A 21,555-nucleotide genomic window follows, 5' to 3' on the forward strand; every position below is an offset into this window, starting at 1 on the left:
TAGGCTTGTGTTCTACTAGAACCTTAATAAGAATTTATATTGGAGAAACTGAAGGTTTGAACCCACATTACAGGAGGTAACCAGAGTTTGCCAGTCTTCTGTTGGGAGGGAAGAAAAGTAGAGTGGGAAGATAAAACTTGAGGTGATGATAATTTTTGTATCCCACCCATCTGATTGAGTTACTCCAACCACTGTGGGCAGCTTCCAACTGAATATAAGAAAAACACAACACAACATCACACATTAAAAGCTTCCTGATACAGGGCAGCCTTCAGATGTCTGCTGAAGGTTGTATAATTCTTGATCTCTTTGACATCAGATGGGAGAGAATTCCACAGGGCAGGTGCAACTACCGAGAAGGCCCTCTGCCTAGTTCCATGTAACTGCACTTCTGGCTGTGAGGAAACCACCAGAAGGCCCTTGGAGGAGGATTTCAGTGTCCGGGCTGAATGATGGGGGTGGAGACACTCCATTAGGTATACAGGGAAGCCATCTGGGGCTTTAAAGGTCAACACCAATACTTTGAGTTGTACTTGGAAAGGTATTGGGAGCCAATGTAGATCTTCTATGACCAGTTTTTATGGTCACGGTGGCCATTCCCAGTCACCAGCCTGGCAGCCACATTCTGGAATAGTTGTAGTTTCCAAGTCGCCTTCAAAGGTAGCCCCACATAGAGCGCATTGCAGTAGTCCAAACAGGAGATAACCAGAGCAGGTACCCCTCTGGTGAGACACTGCACAGACAGGTAGGGTCTCAGTGGGCATACCAGACAGAGCTGGTAGACAACTGCCCAGGACACAGAATTACAGTAGCCTGTACCTCCATGGACAGCTGTGAGCCCAAAATGACCCCAAGGCTGCACACCTGGTCCTTTAAGGGCACAGTTACCCTATTCAGGACCAGGGGCTCCCCCACACCTGCCTGCCCCCTGTTTGCCAGAAACAGTACTTCCGTCTTGTCGGGATTCCAGTAGGTCGAACTGGGTATCGTCCACATACTGGTGGACACCCAGCCCAAACCCCCTGGTGATCTCTCCCAACGGTTTCATATAGATGTTTAAAAAAACATGGGAGATAAAGTGTAACATAAATGTCAGCAATACTCCAGACTCCTCCTGATGGATTTTGAGAAAAACACCAATAGGGTCCTAAGCTTGCCCCTTTGTGGGCATAAGATGCAGTGCGAGAACTTTACACCCTTCAGAAATGCTGCCTTCCCCCACCCTTTCTTTTTAGGTTCGGGCTCCCCCACCTCCACCATCAAAGGCTCCAGAAGATGACTCGCTGCCCAGCCACAATTAAGTCCACATCTGCCGGGAACTTGGCTTCCCAAGAAGGCTTGAGCGCTTTGGGGGCTGGTGGGGCCACAAGCAAATCCGTTTCTGCTTGGAGTTCTTGGGTGCCTCTGGCTGCTTTTGAGCCTGTGCTCACATCTTCCAGCACCAGCAGGCCAGCAGTGGGACGGAGGTGCTGAGAGGAGCATTGCTGCTGCTGCTGCTGCTACTGCTGTTGCTCCTGCGATGAGCTTCTCCACCTCAGCACATGAGTACATGCTCAGATGGATGGACTGCACCAGAATGGACTTGCCAGGGAATGTTGAAAACAAGTTTGTCTTTCTCTCTGCCCTGGGGTCGAGCCCCACAGCGTAGGACCTAGAAACGGCAAGTTCTGTTGGCCCTTGACATTCCTTGGACTGCTACTCAAGACAATGCCAAGCATTTCCTTTTTTTCCTGTTCTGTGGTTTGAGATGGGAGCAGGTCTCTCCCTTTGCTTTAAATGCTGCTAGCTAGCATCTGTCTGCACTTTGTCTGTCAGAACTATTGACAACGGCCAGGTCTGCTGCTCTTCTTGTAGCCAGCAGTTCTTTTGCTGTCCCTTGCTGAGTGAGCTGGCGCCTGTGCTGCGTCTTTGAGAGGCAATAGATGGGCAGGTACTGACCAAATAAACAGACACCATTCCGCACGTCTTCAGCATCTTTAATAGGGTTAGTTTTTGTTTACACTGTACTTAAACATGAAAAGATGTAGGGCGAAGGCAGAGGTGGCCTTCAGTCATGGCTTAACTAGAACACAGAAGACTAGAAATCACAGGGTCTGGGGGAGTGTTTAGTTGGCTCATCTCCCAAGCCAGGTTCTGGTCTCCTAGCGAGGGGGAAAGCCTATCCGGAGCCACGAGAGTCTCCAGGATCTGTGTTGAGCAAAGCAGCCCCCACCCCCACCCCATGCAAGTCCCCACACATACCACATTGAACCCCACAGCAGAGGGGCTCAGAGTTAGGTGCTATTTGGCTGCTTCAAAGAGGATGGTGTGGTTAGTAGACACTAGAGCAGGATCTTTGCGAGGATTTATCACTTAGGGGAGTGCCTGTTTGTAAATATTGCGGTCTGAGGCAGAATTCACATTTCCTCTTGTGTAACTGCTGCTCCTGAGTTGTAATTCTAGCTCCTCTGATTGTCGTGTGTGAATGCTGGAAACCAGGGAGGTTACCCTGGGTAAACCCAGCTACCTGCCTAAATGCAGCACCCAGGGCCACTGTATTCCCTGGTCAGGATGGGAGTGGACACTCAGACTTTAAGCCGGCTAAGCTGAGTCACAGCTACGGGCAGAGCAGGCGATACCAAGGGCCTTCTCCCCTTAGTTCAAAACTCGCTCCACCCACATTGGCCGAGTTCTCTTCCTGCTGTGTAAGCAGTAGCTGTATTTAATTTTTTAAACACTAATCGTTCACTCAGACCTGACTGGCATGCAGGAAAATGGGCTATTGCTGAAAGGGCAGCGCCTGGAGCGGGATGTGAGAAGGATCCTGAGATACAAATCTGGGATTCTTCAAAGCACCACAAGTTGAGCCCCAGCATGGAGAAGAATGGGATTCTTACCAGCTCAGGCATACCAGTGGGTCCCGCCATCCCACCCCACAAGTCGCATGGTTGCACACAGGGGCCTTAGCAAAGCTTTCAACAGAATGAGGTTTCAGCAAGGTGGATAACGCCACAACACGGTCCCGTTCCTGCGCTCCTCCGCTGCTGCTGCGTGAGTAGCTGTTGCAATGGGGATGAGGCTCTTGCCAAGTGTTATAGTTGTACTAGTGGAAGTGGCACATCCTTGCCAGGCGTGGTGCCGCTCTTCTGGCCCAGGCGTGAGTCGTTCTGGCAGCCTAGTTCTTGCAAACCTAGTGTTGGCTCTGTGTGATCTCTCTGCTTTGCAACCCTGAACATGGAGCAGGCAGGCTCTGAAAGAAAATGTTGAAGGAAGGAGCGTGAACAGAAACGTCTACCAAAGGCAAAGGATAGTGGAACTGCCCTCCATCTGGAAGCAGCCAGAGTTCCACTGCAACTTTTCACAAGGGGTTAAAAGGATGACTCCACCATGCAGCCCGTAGTGGTAGGTCAGAACAACAGTGATGGAGGTGCCTCCCCCCCCCCCCCCGTGGGTGGCAGGTGGGCAGGAGGGGTCACATGCTCCTCCATCCTCCTGTCTCCTGAGCAAGTGGAGAATTGTTCTGTAGGGGCATCACTTCCTGCTCCTGCCCTCACTGTCTAGAAATATTCTTTCCAGTCAAATGCTAAAAGAAAGCTTGCTGAGCTAAGTCCTCAGGAGTGGGACCTGACCATTTCCCTCCTGTTTATGTGACAATGCTAATCCTGCTCCCCCCCAATCCTCCTGGCCGGTTCAGTCTTGGCTCCTGTGACCTTGCTTTGTTGTCGCTTCCATTGCTGCTTGTCCAAGCAGATGTTTTCTCTCTCACTCCATTACAATAGGGCTCCCAGTCATTGTTCCCACTGGGAACTTGAACCCTTCTCTGGGCGGGGGAGGGCGACATGGGTCTCCCTTTTCTCACACAGGGTAAAAAACTGGCTGCATGTTGGGACCGTGATCCCTTTCCTTGCCCTACTGTGTCCTCCTGTCATCCTTACCCTCCACCAAGAAAGGTTAACACCCTCTTGCCTCCTGGTATGAACTGATTCTCACTTTTGGTTTGAAATTTCTGTTGCTACCCAGACCGCCCACCCTTGCTTTCCAGCAGCTGGATTTCCATCTCCATGCAGTAGGAGTGATCTGCCTCTCCTTTTTTCTCTCATACTTAGCTCAGAGTCTTTGTTTACTGTGACATGGTTGTTAGAATAATTCATATTTTTCTGTGTGAGCCCCTTACATTGCAACCAATCAATAAAACACACACACACACACACACCTGGAAGTGTTACTCTCCAAAAAGCCTTATCCCTGTGGTGGGATGTGAACCCTCCTTTGGGGCAAACGAGGAGCCCTATAACTTCTCTAGGCCTGCACATACCTCACAGGGCTGTGGATCTGACTGGTAGTTTTAACTAAAATGTCACTGCTTCTAGGTACAGTGGTGCCCCGCAAGACGAATGCCTCGCAAGACGAAAAACCCGCTAGACGAAAGGGTTTTCCGTTTTTGAGCTGCTTCGCAAGACGAATTTCCTTATGGGCTTGCTTCGCAAGACGAAAACGTCTTGCGAGTCTTGCAATTTTTTTCGCTCCCCCCCCCCCTTTTCTAAGCCGCTAAGCCGCTAAGAGCCTTTTAGCCGCTAAGCCGCTAAGCCTTTAATAGCCGCTAAACCGCTAAGCCGCTAATAGCGCTAATCCACTAATAGGGTTGCTTCGCAAGACGAAAAAACCGCTAGACGAAGAGAATCGTGGAACGGATTATTTTCGTCTTGCGAGGCACCACTGTATGTGTGGAACTGACCATAAACGTGGTAAAAGGGCTGTTCTGCTGCTGTCCACACTGGGGCTGCCAGGGGGTCACCTAAGGAGAGCCCTGAATCTTGTGGGTGCAGCAGGCATATGTGCTTATGCGCCCAATCTGATGAGCTATGGCACTAGATCTGCTGGAGGAATCACTGTGAACGCTTTTTGGTAGGATGCCTGCCGAACGGGTCAATGGCTATCATCACAGTGTCCCCAAGACCATTCCTCGCTGAGTGAGGAGATGGGTGCTTAAAGGGTGAGGAGGTGAACGATGGGTGAAAGTTGAGCTCTCCTATGTTCTGCGTAGGTGGAAACCCTAACCTAATACTTCACGTGTCCCCGGAAAGAGTCTGGGCCTGGTACAGGGATAGCTATCTTCCCCTGGGGAGCAGCAGTAGACTGGCAGGCTGTGAAGCTACCACCTCAGAGCACCTCCAGATTGCTCTGGTGCCTGGGGAGGACAAAGAGAAGGCCAGAGAGCAGCAGTCCCCGTCTGGTTTCCGTGTGCCAAAGAATCCCGTCACCTCTTGCCAGTCCAGTAAAAGCAGAGCTACTCCTGACCTGCACGTTACATACTTTGTCAGGCTGGGAGCGGCTTTGTGGCGACACTCAAACCCTCAGTCCCAGCTGTTGACAAGCAGAGTGTGGAACTTACGTCACATGGATACTCCTGGGTCCTGCACCACCAGCCTCTGCTCCTGGGAGAAAAGAGACAAGAAACAAGCAGGGAAAGGGTCACACCAGCAGCTTACATTGCTAGAAACCCCAGAAGCCCCACAACATGGCACCTAAGGAGCGGGGCAAGAGTGGCAACGAGGCTTCTAGGGGTCCTGGAAGAACACCTAGGGGTCCCTATACTGGCTAGGATTTGGCCAGATGGTCTATGCCAACAATAGCAGGGGGTGGGAACTGGGTAGGCCGTATGAGTGGGCGAGAGATGCCAGTGCCCAGAATGGTGGGCATAGGTGCCAACTCCCTGGGGCCCCTGGGTGCCTGAGCACCCACAAAATTCCCCATGAAGGGGCCGGGCACCCACAAATTTTGGTGCCAGGGCCATGCACGCTGCATGGTACCCACGGCCCCGGGCACCCACAGTTGCAGGGCCAAGCTGGCACTCCTGATGGTGGGCACTGGTGCCAGGAGTTGCTTAGGAATCATGGCTCTTCCTAAGCATGTGAAAACCCCCAAGGAGATTTACAGGTATGAGCTAATTGGCACTCACTGAAGTCTTATGAGGTAGATATGGGATTCAGCAATGATTCTATAAAAAGGCCAGTCAGGGAAGGAGGTGGAATCCAGTCTAAGGACTATTTTACATGTGACAATTTTAATGGGCACTGCAGACTCATGATATGCAATTGCTAAAAGGTTTATCTTCTTTTTTAAAAAATTAATGTATACCAGGAAAGCACATCTTAAAATAATATGAGTTTATGGGCCTGTTCTACCGTTAGGTAGGCTGAGGTGGCACATCTCAGATAGCAGATATGGGGCATTATTAAAAGGTAGCAACCTGCCGTATTAGTAAAATTACTAATAATTTTATTTACTACTGCCAGGGAGGTTATATTTATATTTTGCTGCTTCAGGCGCTAAAATAACCTGGGCTGTCTCTAAGTGGTATGCAATTCAAAATTATGGTTTTAGCAGGTACAGCAGGTAGCGTCCTGTCTATATAAAACTCTATGCTCCATCTCCTCCACCTACCAAATTCTTTCTGTCAAACCAAGAAAATGTTGGATATGTAATAATGCCAGTGTAAATGGGGTAAGAGGTTACACACCAAGAACAAATATGAAACCCAGTTTAAGAAATAATAATATACCCAATATTTGAGTGTCCTATTTCAAATAGTATGCAATGTTTCATTTCTGCTACTTCAGAGATAGATTGGTTTCTACATCTTTTGACCTCGTAACCCTCCATGGATATTCTGAATATAAATGTTACTGCTTCTAAGATGATTTCAGCTTGTATGTTGTTTTCCTGAATATTTTTGCATTCCATCATTTAACCACAACAAGGGAGCTGTCCTAGAAGTTATTAAAACAATACTTGTGAATTTGTATAGCTTTTACCCAAGCATTCTGTAAAGGGTGCCTCTGCTGCCTCTCTGGCCTGCATTTCACTATTCACAATGACGTTTGAAGCAAAAACACTTCATTTCATCAGCATTTGCTTGCTTTTGGCAGTAAGCAACAGTTCAAACACTTATTTCCTCTCCTCTTTGCTGTTGTAGCACCATTATTACCTGAACTCATTACAGTCCTGTACCTTCCTAGTTTTATCCTTCTATGTTTTTTTTTTAATGTTTTGATGTTCATGGAACTAAAATTCTTAGTGCTGTAACATTTGGAAGATTAATGTTCTTCCCAAATCTATCCTGCACTGGGAAATCCTCTTGCAGCTACCTTGCTGCCCTTATTTTCATCACAGCTCTTCCCTTTGGAGAACTCTTGCTTAGTACAGACACAAATAGATTTGGGGTGGTGGGACTTCTTAGGATATGTATTTCCCGCTTTTCTGGCAAGATACAAAGCCTTCCTCAGATCATTTTGCCCAAGAACAATAGTTCAGAATCAGGCACATGCAGCAGTGTAGCTAGCCGCTCGGGTGCCTGGTGTGGGGCGTGTCCTGCAGCCGGGGGCGGGGCAATCCACCCATGGGGGTGGGGCAGGGTGAGCCTCTCCGCTGCCTCCCCCTCAGCTGTAGGGCAGCTGAGGGAGAGGCAGTAGGCAGTCGCAAGTCCCACACTGCCATTTTAGGCAACATGGAACCTGCAAGCGCCTAAGCCACCACGTCACTCCGAAAAAGTTTCGTGACTCCATTTAAAAAAAACACACCTCATTTTGTCATCCCTCTCAGTGAGGACACCTGGGGTGGACCGCCTCCCCCCACGCCCCCCCCTTCCTCCGTCACTGGGTGCATGTGTCACTAGAGGAGGAAAGGGGAAGCAGAACTCCCTCTGCAGCGGGAAAACAGTGCTGCACCAGCTTTTGTAGGCAGTGGCGTAGCGTGGGTTGTCAGCACCCGGGGCAAGGCAAGTAATTTGCGCCCCCTAACCCGTGGATTTGCGCCCCCTAACCAGTGGATTTGCGCCCCCTAACCCTAACCCCCAGATGTTGCGCCCGGTGCGGCCAGCCCCCCCTGCACCCCCCACGCTCCACCACTGTTTGTAGGTAGGTAAGTGGGCACAGACACACCTTACTTCTCAGTGCTAGGTGCTCTGTGGCCCCTGCTTGAAGATTGGATTTTTTGATACATGTAAACAGTTAGCCACTGGCTGTTTATCCTCCTCCACTATCTCAAGAGAATCTGAATCGCAACCCCTGGCCCTTTCAGTGGTATCAGTTTGGATGTGCTGTGAGGGCTGTTACCTGTTAGTCAACAATGCTCTTAGTATCCCTGTGCACAGAAAGAGAAATGGGGTGTTCCGTAAGATGAGGAAAGAGAGGACATAACAGTATCTACCTGGAGTTCTGTGCTGTTTGTTCTATTGATCTCGTTTCCTGATATATCTAGTCTGGATGCTACTTTTTCTGATACATCATTAGCTGCCCTTTGAACACCCTCGTCCTCAGAGGCAGCCACGTCCTTATTCAGCCTCTCTGGATCCTCTGACCCAAGGCACTTGGGTCCGGTAGAGCAGTTTGTCTCGGACGCATTGCTTGTCGCAGTCCCTAGGAGGCTGTCCTCTTGCAATGAGCAGGGCGTTGGGTTTTCTTTCCTCTCTGGTCCGTTCATGGAGACATCTGAATTGGCCGTCGTCTTCAAGGGGCCTTCTCCTTGAGTGGACTCATCTGCCCATTCTTCCTTGGGCCCTTTTTCACTTTCAGGATCTGCCTGCTGGAGTCTTCCTTGCTGAAATTCGCCTGTGTGAACGATTCCATTCTGGGAGCCCTCCCATGGGAGTTTCTCGTTGCTGTGGGATTCCTGGTTTGCATCAACAGATCCAAGGTCCTGTTTGCTACCAGGGAGAGACTCCTCCTGTTTCTTCCCAATATGGGTGACATGAAATCTGGGGGGGGGGGGAGGGGGGATAAAGGAAGTCAGGTGAATCAACAGTGACAAAATATCCTGTAAGATCCCTCATCATCTGGGTTGCAAGGTCTCCTGACAGAACAGAAAGCAAAACTCTGAGGCACTTGGTTATATTTTTTTGTGGCTAAGATACTAACCATATCCTACTAGCTACTCTCCAATGCAGAACAGCATACCTTTTCCCTGGATACTTTCAAAAAGGTTTATTATTCCTGTATTTTGGTGTCCACCTCTCACTATCCCCACAGATGCTAGATTAGAAGAACATGCTAAGGAAAAGGAGCGAACGTTTGAATGGGGAGAAAAGACTGAGCATGAGTCCTGTGGAAACCAGTTAGGGAGCCCTTTCCCACATAATTTAAATCTTTTCCTCAAAGACTCAAGAAAGAAGCTAAAATTGCAACACTTCTAAGTCAAACCATGAGACACTACTCATCAGGCTGATGCTCTGACCCCCTCACTCTTTGCCTTTGATTTATTTTCATTTTTCATCTGGCAAGTATGCCTAATAAACTAGCTGAGAATATAAATACACTCTCTCTTATGGAGCCACAGCAAGCACCATTCACTCACTAAGAATAAGGGCAAATCTCTTCACGTGGGCTCAGTGTTGTGAGGCACTGAAGGAGCAGTTGGAAGGTGTCCCATTCAAGGGGTCCTCTACTGTGCCTTTATTAAACACCTCTTATTCAAAACAGATTGGTTTTGGCGCGGAAAGTTTCCTTTTCACCATGTGAGAAATGATGTGTCCTCTTCCCTTTTGTTGCTGCTTTTTGTATGCTTGGCCCTGCAATTCCGTGGCCCCTGGAAAGCAGTGGCGTAGCGTGGGTTGTCAGCACCCGGGGCAAGGCAAGTAATTTGCGCCCCCTAACCCGTGGATTTGCACCCCCTAACCCTAACCCTAACCCCCAGATGTTGCGCCCGGTGCGGCCGGCCCCCCTGCACCCCCCACGCTACGCCACTGCTGGAAGGCCAAGAATTCTGACCTTGGAGAGGGAGATGCACTGCTGGATTCCCACCTTCTCACCATCCTGGAAACCTCTGTAGTCCTGGTCCTACCGACATTAGGAGGACCAAAAAGGAGCTGGACCAGAGGGAGGCTCAGCTTCAAGTATACAACACCTGACCACATTCTGACATGCCCCCAAAATGGAGATCAAACTATGCTAGCTCGGGAGTCAGAGTGTCTCAGTTCCCACCCCAGCATAGCTATTGTTTATATAAACCCTACCAAAAGCTGGTGTGGATTCCCTAAGGAGGTTGGATGGCGTCTTGTATGCCTCCTTCTGGCAACTCTTGCAGACAAGCTGGTGCCAAATGTTTTCCTTTGGACCACATCAGCAAGGCTTCCGGAGGGGGGGGCCGTCTTGTCGTCTGGGCAGCCCAGGACCGCCAGACACATTGCACGGGCTTGAGCCCCAGAGAGGTCACTTTGGTGCTGCAAGCGCAGCAAAAACAATGTAGGGGCGAGCAGTTATGGAAAAAAATGTCTCTCCTATGTCGGTCTCTACAGCCACAGCAGGCTCTGCAACTTTCTAACAGTTTGGCCTCACCCCCAAAGGCGCACGCCTCCATTGTCTCCTGAGAGAGACAGGTGCCAACAACAACATAGTTGTTTGAATTTTTCCAAGATGAGCCAGTCATTTTATTATTACTTTATGGTATGTTTTATTGCACTCATACCTTTTATTGTACCAGTGACTTAATATTTTATTTGAGGGTGCAGTCTACAAATATTCTAACTTTTTTTTATATTAAAAAACCCCCGTTTGTTAGGAGAGGGAAAATGTAAAAACAAAGCAACTGGAGAAAACACCCTTGCGCCCCTCGCTCCTGCCCTGCCACCTGCTATGGTGAATGCCTTGTCCCAACCGAAGAATTGCAAAGTGCCTTTCTTCTACTCCCTTTACACTGATTTTCCAAGATGTTGCATTATGTTTTTATGCTGAAATCTAGTAAAATGAAGGATGGCATGGAAATAAAGAAAGACCTGTCTCTTGATAAATACCTGCCCACAGAGAAGACCGTGGTCTCCCCCGGGTGCATCTTGCCCTTGCCCTCCTTGGAGCGGCCCTGTCGATGCAGCGGGTGCCTCTTTTTCCTACTGCAGTGGATGCAAGGGGCTTGCGTTGAGCCCAAGTGCACCGTGTGGTGATGGGGCAGGCCAGCATCTTGGCTGCTGCGATGTGGGCAGAGGCTGCTGGAGAAAAGAGAACAGAAAGCTCATTGCCCCAAACCACTCAATCTAAACAGAAGGATGCAACCCTCAAGACGCGACCAGCACATTACCATGAGACAAGCACAAGAGGTTCTGAGATTCACACAGACAAATGTGACCCACAGAGTTCAAGCTACCAGGAAGTTCTCCCAAGGAAGCCCCACTGAAATAAATGTGAGCGGTACAAAAGCACAACCCCACCACCACCACCACAGTACAAAAGGTATAAAGGTAAAGGACCTCTGGATAGTTAAATTCAGTCAAAGGGGACTATGGGGTGCGGTGCTCATCTCACTTCAGGCTGAGGGAGCCAGCGTTTGTCCACAGATAGCTTTCTGGGTCATGTGGCCAGCAGAACTAAACCGCTTGTGGCACAACAGAACACCGTGATGGAAACCAGAGTACACGGAAATGCCGTTTACTTTCTTGCCACAATGCTACCTATTTATCTACTTGAACTGATGTGCCTTTGAACTGCTAGGTTGGCAGAAGCTGGGAGAGAGCAAAGGGAGCTCACCACTGTTGAGCAGATTTGAACTGCCAACCTTGGTGGTTTACAGCCAAGGCTAGGTGGTTTAGCGCTACCCACATCCACCACAATACAATCCCAACATGGACTGGGAAGGGAAGACCCCATTTGGTTTTTCGGCCTCAGGAACCAAAAACAACTTGAACTGTAATGAAATGAAATGTTGAGGGAGCCATATGAACTCCAGGGATTCAAGACTGGACTTCCCCTTTGCCCTTTTCTAGCGCAGAGACAAGGGCTTTAATCTCTCCATCTCTTCCTCACTGACAGCTGACCTCTAGCAAAGATTCCCAAGATGTGATAGGCACTATGGTGCACCTGGACCCTGTCCTCACCTGGGCACAGGGACCGGCAGTGGGAGATCAGCATCACCATCTCCCAGCATTTCCTTCAGGACTTCCACATTTGCTAACAAAGGGGAGAAAGAAGAAATGTGTCACAGCAAGGCCGTCATGTACAGGGACTTCCCAACCATTAAACCAAGGTTAAACCTTACCTTCATTCTGAATGATGCATTTCACTATCTTCTCTACAGTGTCCTCATTCAACTCCTCATCTTCATCTGAAATGAAAAGATATGGCAGTGATAGAAGAAACATAGGAACTCTTGTGATGCGATAAATCTCCATACAGCATCAAAAACCCTGAGTTGCTCAAGGAACAGCTAGCCCCGTTCTCCTGCAAAAGTGACCTGGAAAGCTGCTCTCTCTAACAGAGGTGTGCAAACAGAAATGGCTTGCTGGGTGGGGCCCTAGCTGTTACTGCAGCTTCCCAGCAGGTGAGGTACTATTAAGAAGGAGAGGCAAGGGGGCAGGAGGTTGGCATAGTGCAAACCATCAGCGGAACCAACCTGACACCCAGCTGGTGCGTTTGCACTGTGCCAGTCTCCCTGCTGCCTTGCCCCCTCTGCCCTGGCAAGCAACAGTGAATTAGGAAGCTAACCTAGCAGTCCTGTCCCACCCAACAAGCTACTGGGGGGGGGACAACAATGACCTGTGGCCACAAGCAGCCCTTGGCCTGATTTCATGCAGGGGCAAGGAGACACAGAGAAAATGAGCTTCTCTACGCCATTTGTGGCTCCATCGCTCCCTGCCATTGCCACATGTGGCCTCTGACCAGGGCCAGCCCAAGACATTTTGGCACCTGGGGTGAGCCACAAAATGGTGTGCATGCCCCTGCCATGGAACAAGGGCAGGGGGAGAGCAGCAGGGCCTCCTATTCGCCAAGAGGCCTCTGTAGAGGCAACATGGGGGGGGGGCTGCTGAGGAGACGCAGATCCGGCCTCCAAGGGATGTGATGCAGCTGTTTCTGCCACCAGTGCAATGGCAGGTGATACATTCCATGCAGGCCAAATCTGCTGCCTCTGTGGATCCTGCCGCCTGAGGCAGTTGCTTCACATTGCCGGCCCTGCCCCTGACAGATTAGCCCTATGGGAATGTGATCCTCAACAGAAAAAAGGGTTCCCCAGCCCTGCTCTAGCAGATCACATAGCAGTGCAGTCTGCTCGTAATCATCCTGATATAATTTGACTTGAATCTCCCAAACTCAGGGGTGCCATTCAAAGAAGTCAGTCACTTCCCTGCACATTTCAGTCCCTGTGTTTATTTCTTGGCAACCCACTGCTTCTACACAATGTGGCAATTGTTAGAAACAATTACTTATAAAGATAAATATCTCTCTTAAATGTTGCTTCTTCTTTGCAATCTAAATTCAACAGAAGCCATGCGCAAACTCTTGAAACTTTGCATTCCTGGCCACCTGACATCTCTCTAGTAGATGTAGAACAGCTAAGCCAAGCCCGCAGAGATTGTTTATAAACAGCTCAATAATTGTGTGTTTCTACTTGATAAATGGAAAACGGCCATTTACAAAAGACAAAACTCTGTAGCAAGGTTAAGGCTGCCACAATGCCCTTCAGAGCAACGGAGCTACAGTCTTTTTGATGCCGCTCTGCAGCACAGGAAGTGCAGGGAAATTTGGGTTCAAATCCCCTCACAACCATAATGTTAACTAGGGCAAGTCACAATTTCTTATTCTAGCCCACTTTATAGCTTTGTTGTGAGGATAAATTCATGTGTGCCGCCTGAGCTCTTTAGGGTGAAAGTAGAATGCAACCTTGATGAAAAACTAATAAAAACTACCTACTACAGCTTTTCTTTTTCTTTCCCTGCTCATCTTTACCTATCCTCCCTCCCTCCTCACATTTGGAAAACAGCAGAAATGTGGCCCCAAAATGCCCATAGCTGCATCACATACAATGAGGCTCAGGCCGCAATCACAAGCAAGTCTGAGGGGCATAATAGCCAAGCGCACACATCAAATGTTCAGGCATGCCATTACAAGGACATTCCTGGCCTGAAAAAAGAATGAGGTATCAAAACCAGCCCTTGTCGCAGGAGTGAGCTATGCCCACTGGAACATCCTGCTTTCATGTGTGGCTGGTACCCACCGATTGGTCAGGTGGAAGGCAGGGACTCAAGCAGGAGGCGGAGCCAGGGCCAATGACAGGCAGAGCCAACTCCCTCTAATTTTGTCCCGCCCTCTTCCCTACTGAGTCCTAAAGGGGCAGCCCTGAGCCATGGGAGGAGGAAGCCAATAGGCAGTGCCTGCCTCCTGGACAGGATGCAAGAAGGGCAGGCAGGTTGGGGCTGGTTGAGGGCAGACTGAGGTCGGTGGCGCAGTGCCCCCATTTGCCCTAATGGAGCAGCCTCCACTTCCTCCTTCGTCATCCAACTTTAGTCGAAGTTGTACGGAAAGAGTTTAGCTGCAGCTGCCAGAAAAGGCCGTATTTCTCTTCTGTTGTTGCCCTCCATCCTACCTTGATTCAGAGTCCTAAATATTATTTGCCACTCAGTTCAAGAAAACCATTGTGGTGGAGCGACCTGGGTTCAAGTCCTCACTCAATCATGAAGGACACTGGCTGATGTGGGGCGAGTCTTCTAGCCTCTCACCTACTTCACAAGGTTGCTTGGGGGAATAGACTGGTGCAGGGAAAGATCACTCCGAGCTCCTTGAACAAAGGTAGGATAAAATAATGAAAACGACTCACACCCATCTAAGTTCAGATGCCCCTAATTCTAGCATGCAACCCACCATATTCTGGTCCTATTTTCCTATGTGTTACAGTTGATTTGGCATGAGGCTCGGACAAGATGCTTGGAGAAGTATGGTCTCTCACTGGCTTATTAAACCCTTGGTCTTCATAGAGTTGGAAGGGACCGGGAGGATCATCAAGTGCAGGATTCTTTACGCCCAACATGAGGCTCGAACCAAAGATCCTGAGATTGAGAGTCTCATGCTCTTATCAGCTGAGCTATCCTGCTGTCCTCTGTGCATAAATTCCAGCAGCAGAGGGATGACTATCCATTTGGCTATGGTTCAGCAGGGATTTGAACCAAGAGATTCAACCTCTTCCCTTGATCTAGTATTTGCTGGCATTATTCCAAGGCTACAGTTTTGCAAATTTTTAAATATGAGCTATTAGCTCCAATTTAGTGAGGTGACTTTAAGCAACGTGCAAAAGAGCTGCAAAGTTGGTGAAGAGGGAAGGGAGACCAGTAACGTTTTTGCTTAGATCCGGAAATTTCAGCTCAGATCTGGGTCATTCCCATCGAACACAGCAAGATTTGTTCCTGAGAAAAACGTGAATAAGACTGGGCTGCATGATAGGGGAAAGCGAAGCAGAGCAGAGCAAAGCCAAAGTCACAAAACCTAAAAGGATAGGAGCTGTCAAGACGGATGAAGCGGCTGCTCTGAAAGCAGCCCACATATGATTACTTTAATCCCTCCAGCAAATTGCACCCGCAGAATTTAGGCTGGTGGGGTAAAATAGTGATGCTTCTTTAAACGTAGAGTTCTCCATGCCCCCTTCTCCAACTCATTACTTGCTAGCCCAGGGCTGGCGAACTCTTGGTCTTGAAGGAACACCGCTTTGCGCTTGCGGGTGGCGGGGAGCCTCGTGCTGAGAAAGAAAGAAGACACCCCCCCCCCGCTCGCTGCTTACCTTCTCTGCCCCCTCCCCCTTTACTCACCATCTTGCAGCTGGGTCAGAGACTCCTTGTTATCAGAGTCGAGCTCATCCCGGAACGTCCGGCAGCGGTAGCCCTTCTTCTTCAGGACGTGGCAAATGAGGAATCCCACGAGTCCCATGACGAAGAAGACCAGGACCAGCAGGAACAGCATGGAAACGCTGTGCTGGTGGTCGGCATCGTCCTCCCCCTCGTCGTTGCTGTGCTCCGACATTCGGATCTGCGAGAGAGGGAGCGCGCATGGCTCAGGGCCCGCAGGTGCCCACGTGCCTCGTTGCCCACCCAGGCCAGTGGCGCCAAGGTGCCCTGGGCAGGTACCGCGGCTCAGCTCCCTGTTTCCTGGGCTCCCCCACTAATCGAAAAGCACCCCTCGGGTGAGAAGCCTTACTGAGGGGTTGCGAAAAGTTTATCAGGGAGGTTTCGTTTGACTCCCAGAAAGAGGTTCCTGGAGATTTTACCAAGGGTCTTTCGCAGCCATCTGCCTCAGAAGTCAGGCGCAAGGACGAGCAGTCCAAGGGCAAGAAGGGTTTTCAGCCAGATCCCCGGGAGAGAGGAGCTGCTGCTGCTGCTGCTTCCCTAGGAAACGTCCTGCTTCCATTTTGAGATGCTTTGACTTGAGAAATGCGTTTCCTCATGCCTCGCGTTTCTGCCTTGGCGGTTCCCTGACCAGAACCCTGCTTCTCCCTCCCTCCCTCCCTCCCTCCCTCCCTCCCTCCCTCCCTCCCTCTCTCCTTCCCCTGCTAGAGGTTTTCCAAGGACACGGCGCCAGCCTTTGAGCGCGCGGCCGCCCTCTCCGCCGCTCTCGGCGGGACGAAGCATCCCCCGGCCTCTCTCTCTCTCTCTCAATCTGCCTGTTTTTGTCTCTCTTTCCACCTCCGCGGCTGGCCTGGAGGATGCTTCTCAAGGACACGACCGGTGCCGCACTCCTGCCGCTGCCTCTGCAGCACAAACCTCGCTTCGGAGAGGCGCGACGGCTCCCTCCCTGCTCCTCCTCCTCTGCAAGCACCTTCCCCCCCCCCATCCCCCCCCGCCCCCGGCCGCTCCCCTCGTCCTGCTTCTCGGTTTCCAGGCACTGCAGGTCCGAAATACTCACGGCCGACAAGGAGGCTCTCCTCCCCGGACGCCCAAGTCAGCGCTCAGCGGAGCGCATTCCGGCTGCCGCAGCAGCGACCAGGCAGGCTCCGCAGCTGCTCGCCAGGCGGCCCCCAGCTGGCCGCGCACCTTCCGCGCGCGCAGGAGCCCAGAGCATCGCGCGCACCTTCCTGGCGAGGTGCGCGCCAGCCGGGCCTCCCCGGAATCCGCATGGGCTTCAGCCTCCTCCCAAGAGCGTCCCAGAGCCGGGCGGGCGAATCCTTCTCCCCGGGCCACTAGGCGATGCTGCCCCCTCCGCTCCCTCGGATGGCGCGGGCGCCTCCAGCGGGCGAAGCAGCTTCTTCCCGCGAGGCTGTCCCTTCTGCCTCCCGTCTCCTAGCAACCCCGCAACTCCGAGGCCGGGTACCACTCGCAGCATCCCTGACGCCTGACGGGCAAGCCGCGCACATGCCTTCAGCACCAGGGCTCGACTATGCCTCCCCACAACCTCTCCAGAAATCTCTCAGGCAGAAACCGGGTGGGGCCCGGGGAGAGGCTGAGAGAGCACCGTCTGGGGACCGAGAGAGAGGCAGCAGCTGCCAAAGCGCCTCCAGGAGCCATTTCACACAGACTTTGGAGGGAAGGCATGTCACCATCTGACCCCGCCGAAACGTTGATATTCCGAGGTTCGGCATCAGGTTCAGTAACTGGAAGGCTTTCCAGACCCTGTTAAGGCCAAGTCTGGGTTGGATCATATCACACTGCCGGTGGGTAATCTAAGCCAGGCATAGGCAAACTCGGGCGTCCAGATGTTTTGAGGACTACAACTCCCATCATCCCTAGCTAACAGGACCAGTGGTCAGGGATGATGGGAACTGTAGTCCCCGAACATCTCCCTGGAATGCTAGTTTCCCACGTGGAGGGAATTACTGTGTGTTCATATTGCTGCCTCAGAGCACAGCAAAGTGTGTTGTCTCCCACTCCTCTAGTGCATTTCTTAACTCATATCAACTTCAGCTTCTCAGCTTGGACTACTACCATGCACTCTACGTGGGGCTACCTTTGAAGGTGACCTGGAAACTACAATTAATCCAGAATGTGGCAGTTAGACTGGTGATTGAGAGTGGCCACCGAGACCATATAGCACCTGTCTTGAAATACCGGTACCTACATTGGCTCCCAGTACGTTTCCAAGCACAATTCAAAATGTTGGTGCTGACCTTTAAAGCTCTAAACGGCCTCGGTCCAGTATACCTGAAGGAGTGTCTCCATCCCCATCATTCAGCCAGGACACTGAGGGCCTTCTGGCGGTTCCCTCACTGTGAGAAGTGAGGTTACAGGGAACCAGGCAGAGGGTCTTCTAGGTAGTGGATGTTAAGGAAATAAACAACTATCTGACTTTTAGAAGACATCATGGGGAAGTTTTTAATGTTTGATGTTTTATTGTGGGGTATAAATGGGTGGGGTATAAATAATAAATTATTATTACTATAACTTCATATCAGCAGAGCTTCATTAATGTCAGATTAGTTTTAGTACACACTAGAGGTTGTTAATGGAACAGGGATAACTTGTCTAGAGACAAAATAAGAATGGCTTAACGACTCCAGTTGTTGTCAAGGTGCTTTGAGAAACACATCAAACAGCAGCACTTTATAACAAAAAGCTGGATACATATGCATTTTGGATAACTTTGTGAATATGGATTTAGTAGCCCACATTGGAAAATGCAGGGAGAGCACAGTAAACAGGAGTGTGAAGACAGTCACAGATTTGGGGAGCAATCCCTCAAGCATCTGGCGTAAAGCAAACTGGTGCAATTTATGTGAATGTAAAGTTACACCAGCTCCAAACTCCTTTAGCAGCACAGCTGCTTCCCTGCCTAAGCCCAGAAGAGGGAAAACAAGCTTTTAAAATAGTATTCTATCCAGAGTGGAATTGGCTAAGCATCCAGTCTAGCCCCACCTCCTCCTGGCAAGCTCTCTAAACTGGCCTCAGCTGAAGAAGCTTTAGCTCCACTGGCTGAGCCCCAGCCGAGCCAGGGTTGATTGACTGATTTACTTATGTGCAGCTTTTCATTCATGAACTGTGCCCAAAGCGCCTTATAGCAAACATTCAAAACAATGAAATACAGAGCATGGAAATTCAAACATATAAAATACAGAACGTGCCAGTGTATTCAAAAATGACAATTTGGCAAACACAGAATAAATTCAACATTACAAGTACATAAATGAATAGCAAAACAAGAGTCAACCAACAATAAAGTTTCTGGCACTGGTCTTGCTGCAGTACGAGGAGCCTGGTTTAAATGCTCTTTGGGGGAGAGGGCTAGGGGACATACAGCCAGCTCCAGAAGTGGCTGACAGGAGCAAAAAGAGGAGCAACTTATGCCGGCAAGCCTTCTGCTGAGCTGGGTTTGGGAACTTAATGCTGACGGAGCCAGAGATCTGATGCATCCTAAGCTGCTTCTCCAAGGGATCTTGCCATAGGCATGTTCCTTTAAAGGAGGAGCATTCAGTTATATGAACCCTCACCAGAAGTCAGAAAGCCACATATAACCTCCGTACTCGGCCTGTGTTTTAACTTTATATATATTTACTGACGTCCCATTTGTGCTCATTTCAGCTTCCCAGGACACTTTGTAAGTTACCCCTGATTGGCCATACTGGAACAAGCAAACTTAAGGGACAGACTGCTCCATGAAATTGATAGATTTACAGTTATTCCAGAGGTTCAGAGCTATCACTTGCACACTGAATCCAACCAAAGATTTTTTTTATTTAAAAAATCACACTGTATGTGCTATTTGGCTTACCAATGCTGATATATCTGTGTTAATACCTTGTCCTTGTGAATGGCCCTCTGCGCAAGTCCAAAAATATGGATGCTGTGGGCCCTCAGGCAAAACATTTGTGTGTCCACTTCTCACTTCAGTGGGCTCAAACAGGCTGTCATTGCCCCTTGCTGTTGCTGCTGCTTTCCATCAACACTGTTGACTGCTCATTTGTCAGCAAGAGAGCTGGAGGTGAAAGAGAGAGAAGGCAGGAGCAGCTCCTTCTCTACTTCTGCACCATCATAGTTCTGATTCTGGCCCAGAGCGAAGTGGTGGGGGCGACTAGTGAAGGGTGGAAATAGGAAGGAAGGGAAGCAGCAGAAAGGGGACAGGGGGTTGTTGACATTGGTGCCCGTGTAGAAGTGTGAGACTCAGCAAGGGCCTGACCACATCGACCCCTCAATCTGCTCTCCTTTTTCTCATCTCCAGTCTGTTTCAGAAACCTTTTAAATTAATAACTGGAGTCACACAAACAATAGTTTGTGTGTTTAGCTGAGTGCAATGCTCTTTCCATCTGCTGAGCAGAGGGCACCCCTTCCCATCCCCAAATATGCTCACTCTTCTTTTCCCCAAACACCACAACTCTCATGGGATCCTCCTGCACATGAACTGTCACATGGTGGTGTCCCCCTTCCCAACCTTTGGCTTTTTATCAGTATAGGACTTGTAAAGTCAGGAGGAGATTGTGAGGTTGTAAGAGCAGCACTAGGTTCTCCGAAGAAGAGCCATGATCGGCTGAAGCCAGCCTTGGAATAACACTCAATACATGAAATGACTTCTGACGATGTTTACACAGGCATAATTCCCCTTTGTGCCAATAGCCACTGGTGGTGCAATCTGAAATCTGTTATGTATGTATCTCACAGGATAAAGTCTGCAGAGTACTTCCTACGCTCTGTCTCAAACACTGTTAAAAGTACACACTAAAGGGGCTTTCTTAGCATGCCCAGTTTTTTCTCTGCTTCCCCATCCCTCCTTTGTTTTTTAAAAAAGCAAACTTTCAATAAGAAGGTGTATTCCGGAAAACTCAAGTGGCTTACCCCTCACTATTTTGTGATTTCAGTTGGTCTTTGTTGGCATCTGTCTGTTTTGAGAGGCAAAAGAGTGTGCCTCCCCATAACACACTATGCATATTAGGTAAAGGGACCCCTGACCGTTAGGTCCAGTTGTGGACGACTCTGAGGTTGCGATGCTCATCTCACTTTAGAACTTTGACTAGGTGGGCAGGAGCAGGGACCGAGCAACGGGAGCTCACCCCATTGTGGGGGATTTAAACCGTCAGCCTTCTGATCGGCAAGCCCTAGGCTCTGTGGTTTAGACCACAGCACCACCCACGTCCCACTATGCATATTAGTTGGTCCTAATAAGGCTATTCTCCTACAGATATAATTGGATTTTTTTTCTAATGGTAAATGGCTACTATTTCTCTGTCTATGAGAGAAAAATGTGTATTTGAAAAGGGAATATATTCTTACCTCTTTTCCTGCTAGGGTAAATGCAGCAATTGGCCCCATGGCGTAGTTAGCTTTAAGGAAGTGTGCTGACTTTATCTCACACTTGCACCTTGCTGATCTGGGTGACCCTCCATGCCTCCTGTTCTCTCCCACATAAGCCAATTTGAAAACTAGAGGCAAGAAAGAATATTAAGATGAGAAGGGATATTGTTTGCCAGTTTCAAATAATTTTGGATATGGCAAAAAGAGCAAAGGATTTAAATGATAGGAAGATAAATGTATGTTGAAAATAAGGAAGTGATTGCAACCCAGTAATGGTACAATTGTGTTGGGATCTATAGGGTATCTAAGGAAGTATGATTGCTTCCTTTTATAATTGACTGCAATTTTAATATTAATATTTTTTTAAAAATACATGGAAAATGTTGGATGGGTACCTGTGGTGCATTAAGCACAGATGGATATACAGTATGCTTGACAGGTTAACTCACTAGATTATTTCCAAATAATTTCCCTCTTCCTCTCAATAAGGCATAGAGCCAAATCTGAATATATATAATTTAAAAGTCCAATTCTTTGAGCAAAGACCATGGGAATGTGCCAGGATGAGGCAGAAACTTCAGATACATAGCATACTTTAAAAATGAAAACAAAAGGAAACT

The 21,555-nt window shown here is 49.4% G+C and overlaps 2 protein-coding genes across 10 annotated transcripts in view; one reads left to right on the top strand and one right to left on the bottom strand.

Moving 5' to 3' along the window:
• The window catches only part of FCHSD1 (FCH and double SH3 domains 1), a 33,869-nt gene extending 31,907 nt beyond the window's left edge, over positions 1–1,962 (top strand). For all 3 annotated transcript variants that reach the window (XM_083519323.1, XM_083519321.1, XM_083519322.1), the window contains exon 20: positions 1,236–1,962. In XM_083519323.1, the coding sequence (XP_083375449.1) occupies positions 1,236–1,301 (66 nt within the window). In that variant the 3' untranslated portion in view covers positions 1,302–1,962. The remainder of the gene's footprint in view (positions 1–1,235) is intronic.
• Positions 1,960–21,035, bottom strand: RELL2 (RELT like 2). Of its 7 annotated transcripts, none has more exons than XM_083519559.1 (9): positions 20,915–21,035; positions 19,448–19,625; positions 15,536–15,752; positions 12,001–12,066; positions 11,840–11,912; positions 10,766–10,957; positions 8,188–8,734; positions 5,372–5,414; positions 1,960–3,229 (listed from the first exon to the last, which is right to left on the bottom strand). In XM_083519559.1, the coding sequence occupies exons 2-8, from the start codon at positions 19,514–19,516 to the stop codon at positions 5,373–5,375; spliced, it is 1,206 nt and encodes a 401-aa protein (XP_083375685.1). In that variant the 5' UTR covers positions 19,517–19,625; positions 20,915–21,035; the 3' UTR covers positions 1,960–3,229; position 5,372. The 7 variants fall into 7 exon arrangements, 6 of the variants coding, with proteins under 6 accessions (XP_083375685.1, XP_083375686.1, XP_083375684.1 ...); XM_083519560.1 differs by having other exon boundaries at positions 10,766–10,954; positions 19,448–19,693; positions 20,915–20,995; XM_083519558.1 differs by having other exon boundaries at positions 19,448–19,693; positions 20,915–20,993.
• Between the last annotated feature and the right edge of the window lie 520 nt (positions 21,036–21,555).

Source organism: Podarcis liolepis (assembly GCF_965112155.1).
Source record: "Podarcis liolepis genome assembly, chromosome: 8".
Taxonomy (NCBI): Eukaryota; Metazoa; Chordata; class Lepidosauria; order Squamata; family Lacertidae; genus Podarcis; species Podarcis liolepis.

Bases quoted from the DNA above. Each gene is read 5' to 3' on its own strand.
- RELL2 (XM_083519559.1), bottom strand. From the start codon at position 19,516: ATGTTTTGCCTGAGGGCCCACAGCATCCATATTTTTGGACTTGCGCAG. The intron at 8,735-10,765 runs GTATTTATCAAG...CCCCCCCCCCAG, and splicing joins ACGGTCTTCTCTGTGGGCAG to ATTTCATGTCACCCATATTG. The intron at 5,415-8,187 runs GTAGATACTGTT...CTTTTCTCCCAG, and splicing joins CAAACAGCACAGAACTCCAG to GAGCAGAGGCTGGTGGTGCA.